This window comes from Argiope bruennichi, chromosome 7 (assembly GCF_947563725.1).
Source record: "Argiope bruennichi chromosome 7, qqArgBrue1.1, whole genome shotgun sequence".
NCBI classification, from domain to species: domain Eukaryota; kingdom Metazoa; phylum Arthropoda; class Arachnida; order Araneae; family Araneidae; genus Argiope; species Argiope bruennichi.
The window spans coordinates 33,224,447-33,235,559 of NC_079157.1; the positions used below are offsets into that span (position 1 = coordinate 33,224,447).

Here is an 11,113-nt window from a genome sequence, read left to right on the forward strand (position 1 = left end):
ATATTAAAATCTCATGTCACGGTGGTTGTGTTCGAACTCTTCCGAAACGGCTAGACCGATTTTCATGAAATTTTTATGTTTATTTGGCAGGTATGAGAATAGGTCGTAAAGTATATTTCACAAATCTAGATAACTAGGGTGTTCCTATAAACGTTCACCGTGCACTGAGGAGATCAACGCTTGCTTGAAATCATCGCCACTGTGACGTAATGTTGAAAAAGTCCAGCTAAAAATAAACACGCGCTTCCAAATGCTACAAGATCCATCTGCTGACACATTCTCGGACCAATTGTTAGATATCGGTGATGGAAAAGTTGCTATCTATGAAAATACTGGATGCCTAAAATTGCCCTCTAACTTCTGCACTATCGTTGATTCACAAAATGCTGTCATTGATCGCATATTTCCCGACGTACGCACATAATACATAAATCATGCGTGGCCTGCAGAAAGAGCTATTTTGGCAGCAAAAAATGTGGACGTCGATGATTTAAACTTCAAGATACAGCAGTCGTTGCCAGGCGATTTGGTATCATACAAATTGATCGATATAGTTTGCGATGCTAACGAAGCTGTAAATTATCCAACAGAGTTTTTGAACTCACTAGATTTGCCAGGCATGTCACTACATCTTCTATGACTGAAAATTGGATCTCCGGTTATTTTACTTCGGAATTTGAACCCACCATGGCTGTGCAATGACACACGATTGGTCATTAAAAATTGATGAAAAACGTTATCGAAGCCACCATTTTGAATGACAAATTCCTAGCCGAGATTTTGCTGCCACGAATTCCAATGATTCTCACAGACGAGCCAATCGAATTCAAACGTGTTCAATTTCCTATTAGATTCGCATTTGCAGTGACAATCAATAAGTCGCAAGGCCAAACGATGTCTGTTTGCGGCTTAGATTTGGGCACACCGTGTTTCTCACACGCGGCATGTTCTCGCGTGGGCAAACTATCGAGCTTATTTGTGTTGGCTAAAGACGGACTGAGAAAAAATATCGTACACTCAATTGCCCTTCGAAATGAATATTGATTTTCTTTATTTCATTTTTATACTTTAGGATAAAAAATATATTACTTTTTTCACTTTACGTTTAACTTTTAAGAGATCAAACAATGTATATGTTCGTTATGTTAATGAAATACATTGTATTGAGAAAATGAATGGTTGGTGTTTTTTAATTTTTATCGGCGATCATCGTCTACAGTGCTCCATTCCTCTTTCTGTCATAGATTCCATCTCTACACACTTACAATACATTCGTTAACAACCAAAATATTCAATAGAAATAATTTATAAGGCAGAACAACGTTTGCCGGGTCAGCTAGTTTAAAATAATATTAAGGAAAACTTAAAACTTATGAATCAATTGCCCAGACAACGTGGACTTTATCAATTTTTGCATCATACGATAGTTTATTATTTTTAAATAGGCCATCTCCTGCATTCCTCTTATCTGAGATCCATAGAAAAACACAACTTCAGCATACATTATATCTGGCGAAATCTGGCTACAGAATTCGCCAACCAGTTTTGATAATTGACTGAATCAGTTTTAATAATTTTTTTTCTTCAAAAGAAAGATCAAGACCTCTATGCATGTCATCAAAGGTCTCCTTTTTTCCTCCAGATTCCAGTTTTGGAGAAATGAAAAATAAATCTAGTTCATTCTTAATGGAAAAATCCTGCAATAGGGTTTACTAGTCATAATACTCTACAGATTTTTTAAAAAAAATGTTTTTTCCATATTTAGTTAGTAACCTTTAGATTTGATATTAAGGGTTGTCGGATTTTACTTTTCTCCTTTTTCGAGAGAAATCGAAAGAACATTGCTTCACTCTACATTTTTCATAGAGAAAAATATCGACAGAGTTCCCAGCTAGATTTCGACAATTTTTGTTTCATATAGGAAGCCACAGATTCCTCACTACATTATCAATGCTCGTTTATTCCATTTCTCTTCACATTTAACGAAACTACAAAATAAAATTTTGACAAAATGCTCAGCCTCAATAACTGAAAAGAATTTTGAAATTTTTTTCTCCAATTTCATAATTTCTATAGTTCGAAGTATACTTAACAAATCAGAATATTCTAATAATATTATATAATTAATTGTATTATTGCAACTATACTTTTTTGTGATAAGATACAGTTCATCAAAGTTAACTGGAATGATTAAGTTAATCTTTTTATTACAAACCACGACTGCATAAGAATGCAAGAGCATTTTGATTGGGATAGCCATGCTTGTAAAATAGTGACATTAATTGGAATGAAAATTGCGAAATTGGTCCTCTTGATGAAATTGTTGAAGATTCTGTTTAGCATTTATTTTAAAACTGGAAAGAGAATGGGCAGGACGATTAATGATGTAGATAAAAAACATGAGCTTTCTATACGGAAAATGTTTTTGGAAAATCGTTGCATTAAATATTTTTTGATATTTTGACTGGCGAACTCTCTCAAATATTTCCCTTCTGAGAAGGTAGAAATAAAGTAGAAATATCTTTCCGAAATTAATTTAATCTAGAAAAGATATCCCTAATTTGATATGTAATTCACATGTTGTTGTTTCTTATGGTACTTGCCATGGACAAGCCCGCTGTTACGAAGACGGCGATTTAAGCCAGTGGGGGAGGGTCTCTTGTTTTGTTAGTAGCGCCAGCTAGGGCCAGGAGTACGACTTTGCTACTCACGTATCACTCATTTGCTTGCACAACCCCTTTTTACAGGAGGGCACATTCATACATCTCACAGATAAAACAACGGAAGAACAATCATGCCCAAACCGGGACTCGAACCCAGGACGCCCAGACCACAGGGAAGAAGCACTACTCCTATGCCAGGACGCCGGGGATGTGTAATTCACATGACCGTCATTGTCATCTATATTTCGTATGAAAGATCGGTTTCAGCATTTGAGACCGGAGAATGGTTGTTTGCTTTTGCTAATTAAATGTACAGATGATGGATGAACAGATAGTCGCTAAAAGTGGCTAGTATTATATAATACTGTATATATACTATTATACAGTGCAGTATAATTTTATTCATTACTGTATAAATTATGCAGTATTGTGTAACATTGCTCACTATTACGAAAAATACGTTACTTTTACAAGTTTTATGATACTTTAAAATATTATGCGCTTTTTGAGTAGAATATAAGAAATAATTAAATTTGTACAGCATCTCTTCAATATTTTTAGCCTTCCTTCCTATTCAGTACTTGATTCAAATCGGAAGTTATGATTTTGATTAACTAATGGCATCTTAGCTATTTGACAAATAGGTACCAATAGTCTGAAATTATGGTAACTAAATTGAAATAACTACCATTCAGAGCGAATATTTAAAACCGACGAATAAAAAAGTATCTAATATTAAAAAAATTGTGGATTACATGCTCTTTGGACAGAAGATCGCTGAATAGTTCTAGTGCGACATCTTTTAACTCCTATATATTGAAATGAAATGAAAAGAAAGAATTTTCGGCGAACTGAGAAACTGAAACAATTATTTTGTTATGCTGCTCTTTGGTTTTGGTTTATCCTGATCATCGGAGATATACTGTTTTCCTTGTATATTTTAATGATACTGTAAATTTTCAGATTTCTGCTTCATTGTATTTTATATATATTTATAAATTCTTTAATTTCTTACTTTTCTAAGTCATCTGATTTCGTAAGTATGAATTTTGCATACTTTTTATTAGTAATATAATCGTATTAAATTTCATTTGATAGGATCAACGAAAATTTTTCTTTACTGAATGTCTTAAAAGTGTAATATTCAGTTATCTTGGTTAAAAACGCTACTCCTTTTATAGTAAAGATTTCTTGCTTTGATTTAATGTAATTATTTGAGAGTGCAGCTTATATCGTCGTGTGACTCATTGTGGTTTTTGGGTATTGATTTCTATGATCATAATATTTTCCCATTGTAAAGCGTGTTATATAATGGTTCTGAATTTTTCATTATAATTCAGTGTTCTGTGAAATGTAAGTTTAATGAAGGGAACATGTTTTACATTTATTATTTATTGAAATAAAATAATTTAGTTCAAAAAATTTTATTTTTATCTTTTAATTGTTTCTTTTTTTCTGACAGTTGAAATAATTGTTTTTTTGTATTTAATGTAATTTTTCCTTGCATTTGAACTTCAGGGAAAGAAAATAATGCCCATTGTTTATATAGATCTTATAGAATGAAGTCTTAATTTTAGTTTTTAAAATTATTTGCAATGATTTGTCATAAAAAATTATAATTTTTTTAAAAAGAAGAATAAAATAATTTCTTTAATTCTAGTAGTATTCTGATTTTTATATACATTAAGATATACTTTCCTAATTTCTTTAAATATTTTTAATAATTTAAATAGTTTTTTTTTCATTTAATGTTGATAGTGTGGAAATTATGGCTGAAATTCCATACTCTCCAGCTGATGATTTACAGTTTCTGCATCAAGATTTTGTTTCTGTGCATGATATACCTACTCATATTGTAACTTGTGGAAGGTGGTTAGAAGAACCTTTACCTGATAATGATCCTGGTCATTTTTTAATCCTGTTTATACCTGGTATGTTCAATTACATTTGGAATAATTTATTATTGTTAAAAATGATTTAAGGTTAAATATTTTTTCATAATTATGTTTGACTATGCATTGTTTAAAAATGTATTTTATGCTACTATAACTTACATATCGTAATTGAATTTCCCCTTTGTCATATTTAAAATTCTTTGTATGCAATTTACAGTGTTATATCTGAAACATGCATAGATTTATCATTGTGAATGAATTTATTTTTATGCACATTGAAATCATTTTTATGTTCTTTTTCTCTTTTGTAAGTTTTTTACTATTCGATTAAAATAAATAAAGTCAATTTTCCTGTTTCAATTAAAAAAAAAAAAAAAAAAAAATTAACAATCTAGATCAATATTTTTTTTGTTGATAAAAGTAGTTTTATGACTTCATCTATGAAAATTATGAGTTGTTTTCCCTTTTCATGGGTACTTTTAATCAGTAATTAGAATTATTGAGAGATTGCAAAAAGCAATATTTATGAAATAGCAGAAAAGTATAATTTTTTTGTAATTTTATTTGTGATTAAATTATTTGATGCACTTCATCAGACAAGTAAGAAATATTTTGAAATACTATGAAGTCAAGAAGTTAGATAAATAAATTATTTTAATTGAGCAAAATATTTTAATTTTACTAATTTTAAAATTGTTAGTTTAATTTAGTTTTAGTTTATAAACAAACTGTAATAATAAAATGAAATATATTCTAAATTTTTGATTTTTTTTAAATCAAACTTTTTTTTTCACATAGCAAAACAAATGTAGTGAATTGTTACTGTATGATTATATCAGTTTATTTCTATTTATCCCATTTTAGAATATTTATTAAATAAAGATTAAAACCAAATTCAAGATTTCAGTTTTTGCAGCAATAATCTTTTGATGTGAAATCATTTTAGTAAGTCTGATTGTTACCTCATGTGTTATCTAAAGATAAATTATTATTCTTATATTTCTGAAGCATAATTACTTTTATGAACTTTACAATTAGAATTTTTATAACTGGCTGCTGATTAATTTCTTAAAAAATTACTGATTGCATTTTTATAGATGCTGTTATTTTATTGATATAGCATTACATTTATTTGCTCTTTGAAGTGCATTACTTTTTGTGTTTCATGCAGGAAATCCTGGTGCTCTAGAATATTACATTGAGTTTTTTAAAGCTTTATATGAAGGTCTTCAACGAACCATTCCAATCTGGGGTATATCTCATGCTGGACATGTGAGTGCTCCTCCTGGCTGTACAGTGCCAAAGCTTGAAGGTAAGTCATCCCCTTTACCTTTTTTTTGTAGAAAAGAATATTACATATAAATTATTTATTTAGTAATAATGTCTATTTTGATGTTCGGTGTGATATGGTTGCTTTTAAAGATTTCACATTTATTTCTCATATAAAAAATGTATAAGGAAATTTTACTGATATTGCAGAAAAAAATGAGATAATATTGGATCTCCATATTGTGGTTCTTCCTAAAAGTAAAAAAAAAAAAAAAAAAAAAAAAAAAAAAAGCTTTTTAAAAAAAATTATCAATGTTTCTGAACAATGTAGCACTAAAATGCAATGAACCATTTTATTTTTCAGTAGCATTTCTGTATACAGTAATTTTAAAGAAATGAAATGAATTATTTTGTATGTGGCAAATCTTTATAAAAATAAAATTTCATTGAAATCTTTCAGCAAAAAGTATGTCTTTTTTGTTCATGCCTATCAACATGACAAATATCTAGATATACAAAATTTAACATGTAGTTTTATCATTAGAATTGTAAATTTGTGCAAAATTTTGGCTAAATCTTTCAAAAGATTATTTGTTTTTATTTATGTGCATATATCAATTCTAACTTAAAAATATAATAGTTTAAACAAAAGGAAAAAATAATATAAGTTTTAATTAATACTTAACCCAAAATATGTTTTAAAATTCAAAATTGTTTTTGTATATTTGAGTAGATTTGGCTATATATTTTTATTATTACTTTCTCAATGGTAATAAATATTTATTTGCATTTTCAGAAAATGAAAATTTATATTCTCTAGAAGGTCAGATTCATCACAAAATGGCATTTATCAACACTTATGTTCCACGTGATCGTACACTTATTCTTATTGGACATTCCATTGGATGCTATATTGTGCTAGAACTTCTCAAACGATTACCCCATTTACAGGTAATTTTTAAAATAAAGTGATTCAATTGAAATTAAAATTAACTACTGATAAATTTGCTTGCTAATATGTATTTATGTTTAAAATAATGAAATTCTGTTAAGAGAAGAATATATATGTTACTGCAAAGTTTGAAATCTAGCATTCTATAAAATCATGAAACTGGGCAGAAAAGTAAACTGGAAACTGGGCAAATATGAATGATCTATATTTCACACATTTCTTAAGCGTTTTATAGAATGCAAAATGACAAATTGTCAAAGTATGAATATATTTCCTATTATCCTATTTTAATTTTTATCTCTTCTTATAATAAAGATAAGTGTGTTAATGCTGTACAGTCTAGATTATTTCTAAAACTACAAAGCTTAATATGTGTATAAAAATGTGCAGCTTGCAATGATTGTTTTAAATTATTAAAAATTAAGTAATACAATTTTAAAATATTGCAGTACAAAAATTGATTGTTTTTACATTGCCTTAAAATTATATTTTCAATGGTATCTATTATTTTGCTGTAGAATTTTTCCAATTTTTGATAAAATATTTTAATATATATAAAAAATTACTTCCACATGATGACAGAAATAAGAATATTCTTTTTATTTCTTTATCATGTTTAGATTTGCTTCATATACTTTTTATTTCTAACCCTGCATTATTGTACAAGAAAAAAAGTATCTGTATTGTATTTTTTATGATAAAATATTTTAATATATATAAAAAATTACTTCAACATGATGACAGAAATAAGAATGCTCTTTTCATTTCTTTATCATGTTTAGATTTGCTGAACATGTTTAGATTTTTTATGAAAAAATGAATTTATATTTTACTATCACCCAATATCAGTTTTTTTTATATTGTGTAATTTGAAAAAAATCTCTTTTATATGATAACTAATAAATATTAGAACTATAATAAAATAATATAATTGAAATACATTGTAGCTTTGCATGTATATTCCATATCTCCTCCCAAATAAATGGGCTGAATTCAATCAAATTTTGCAAATTGATTATTTAAGACAAGGAAAATAAAAGTGTCAATTTTTAAATACAAAAATTAATTAATATTCATTTAAATAAAAATTATTAAAAATTTTGCCTTTTTTCCCCTTTATTGTAATTTTTCAGGAAATTATTCAAAAAAAAAAAAAAAACAACAACAACAACAACAACAACAACAACAATTCTTAAAAAGTTGGCATTTTGTCTTTTCAACAATACTAATAAATATTTTGCCTTTTTTCCCCTCTATTGTAATTTTTCAGGAAATTATTCCAGGAAAAAACATTTTTTTCACATTCGTAAAAGTTGGCATTTTGTCTTTTCAACAATACTAATCTCATTTCTGTGCAATCTTGCATTCAAATGTTTTTAATTTTTGTAAAAAAAAATTAATACAGTTGATTTTTAGATGAGATAAGATTACTAGAGTAATAAGACTTTGGACTATTCTATCACTATTTAAATGTTTTCCTTTATTTTAATATCTCTTGGCAATGTTTCTAGTGGTCTGTAAATAATGATTTAATAATGTTTAAAGACAAGCATAAGTAAATCTTTCAGATGAAAGTAAAAGCATAAAGTTTTTTGCTAGAAATGAAACACATTTGACTATATCAACAGTTTCAAGTCGTGAGAAATTATTCAAAATTCTTCCCTTTTTTTTCCCCTTCATAGTAATGTTAGAGAAAATTAACCCAGAAAGAAAAAAAAAAAAATGTTCCATCTTAAACCTCAAAATTTTATTTTTTCAATAATGCCTGTTGAATTTCTGAACAATTTTATCTTTAGTTATTCTTAGCTATTAAAAAAAAAAATTAATTCCAATAATTTAAAGCAAAGAAATTTCTCTTTGAAAGGAATATTAAGATTTTCAGCTACTCTACTAAAAATTTTTAAACATTTATTTTTTATATATATCTTTTGATAGTGTTTTCATTGGTATTAAAATAGTGATTTAATGATGATTAAAATAAAACATGAAAATTCTGCTTAAATTTAAATGAAGGATAGGAAAGTAAAGCTTTTGTGAGCAAATAAAATATTTTTTGTTATTGAAAAACAAGAATGGATACAAAAAACTTATTACATATTAGCAAAATTTTTAAAAAAATAAAGCAGATGATTTAAAATTTATATCTTGTGTATAAAAATAAATAAATTTATTTTCATGATTTTTATTTATAAAAATTTAACTGTTTTATTAATTATTCTAAAATGCCCTTTAAAACCTTTTTTATACTTCTGTATTTATGAATGAAATTTGCAGTTTTAATATAATGAAATTCACTTTTTGAGAAAATTAGTTATTAAAAGTTTTTTAAAAATTGCTTGGTTTAATTGATTTTTTTAATTAAAAAAGGATTTTAAATAGTAAAAGGATTTTTTTACTATCTATCTTGCTATATTTTATACAAATATAATTTTTACATTAAAAATGTTATACATGAAAAGGTTTGAATTCTAAGCAAAAATCAAGAAGCATATTACATCAAGAAACATATTTGTAAAAATATTTTATTGCATTAATTTATTAACTTTTCTTCCTGCCTCAACTTATACTAATTTATTTCCATATTTTGATTGTGTCAGACTTCTTAATCCTCATAGCTTTCAATAGGTTCTTGTTAAATTTCGCAGATTTACTAATTAAAATTATTTTATTAAGATTATTTAGCACCACATAAAAAATAATAATGCACAAATATTCACTTTTCTCTTTTTATAATGTTTATTCTAAATTACTTGTTCAAGAATTTTTATTTGTAAAAATTAATATTATATTTTCTGCTTCAGGTAAAACGCTGCTTTCTCCTTTTTCCAACTATTGAAAGAATGTCTACAAGTCCACAAGGGCAGTGGGTTTGGCCGATGTTGACGTATCTTCGTCTTCCAGTATTAATCAGTGCGTATGCTATGAGTTATCTGAGCCCACAAATGCAGAGTCGACTCTTAGAATGGTATTTCAAAGATCGTTCTGTGCCTGAATGTGTCTTGAATGCTAGTCTCAACCTTTTCCAACCTGACTGTGCTAAACTTTGCATGCATTTAGCAAAGGATGAATTAGAAAATGTTACTACATTAGATGTTGACAACATTCGAGAAAATTTAAAACGCATTACATTTTACTATGGAGCAAATGATAACTGGTGTCCATATTCTTATTATCTGGATTTAAAAGAAATTTTCCCTCAAGGTGATATTCGCCTTTGCAAACATAACTTTGAGCATGCTTTTGTTTTGGAAAACAGTAAAGAAATGGCAGCTTTATTGTCAGGTTGGATACTTGAGGAAATTCTGGGTACTTCAAAAGATGTTCATCGGAATTCACTTTTAGTTTAATTCTTGTTGTTATTTTAGAATTATATTTGTTAAATTTATGTTTTTACTATTAAGAAATATATTAAGTTTCCATGAATGATGTACCTTGATATTTTCACTCCATTATACAATTAAGTTAAATTTTATTTCATTTGTTTTTGTTAATTTTATGTTTTGTTTGTGTAAATAAATACATTATGTTTCGCAGATTTAATAATCAGTCTTTTATCATTTATACTTTTCATCACCATTAAAAAATCATTTGTTAGAATACCTGTAAAAATGCAGCATGAAAGTATATAATGTACAAATTATATTCAAATAATAAACAGTGAATTCTCTGTAAGTTGAAATATATATTTAAAAAAACTGAATACAATTTTTTTAAAGAATGATATTTATAAGCTATAATTTTCTCTTTTAATTCAAAATTTAAAGCCTTTTTTTAATAATTGTCTGTTTAGATAAATATAAAATCCTCGTCTTACAAGAACAACAATCACCTGTTTAAACCTGTTAAGAAGTGTCATATTTAACTTACAATCTATTTATTTTAGAATATAGTTGTTTTTTAATTTTAATATTATCTGGTTATGATTGGAATTATTCCTTCAAGTAACTTTATTTCTTTGACTTTCATTCTTCATTTTTCTGCATTATACCAGCATGATTCACTTAAGAAATAAAGTAAATAGATATCAATAAAAATTTGAAAACTTAAGAGTTAGAGATATTTTACTGTACTATCAAGTCTGATGGAGACTAATATTCATCAGAAAAAACAAAAGAAGTTAGAAAAGACAAAAATCTATGTAGTTTATCTAATCCTAATGATTTCATTTTTTTTTTCTTTCCTTTTATTTTCTGGCTGAAACTGTAAATGAATAGAAAATGGTCATGAGAATTTTTATTAAATAATAATGCAAGGTTCAATTAGTAAAAAATTAATCAAAAATACAAACTTTGTGAAATTTTAATTAAAAAATTATTTCTGAATCAAACTAAATG

General features: G+C 26.9%; 1 protein-coding gene across 1 annotated transcript; it reads left to right on the top strand.

Annotated features, from left to right (window-relative positions):
* The first annotated feature begins 3,539 nt into the window (after positions 1-3,539).
* Positions 3,540-10,245, top strand: LOC129976060 (lipid droplet-associated hydrolase-like). Its single transcript, XM_056089418.1, has 5 exons — positions 3,540-3,699; positions 4,422-4,594; positions 5,730-5,870; positions 6,624-6,778; positions 9,581-10,245. The coding sequence occupies exons 2-5, from the start codon at positions 4,432-4,434 to the stop codon at positions 10,124-10,126; spliced, it is 1,005 nt and encodes a 334-aa protein (XP_055945393.1). The 5' UTR covers positions 3,540-3,699; positions 4,422-4,431; the 3' UTR covers positions 10,127-10,245.
* Positions 10,246-11,113: the final 868 nt, after the last annotated feature.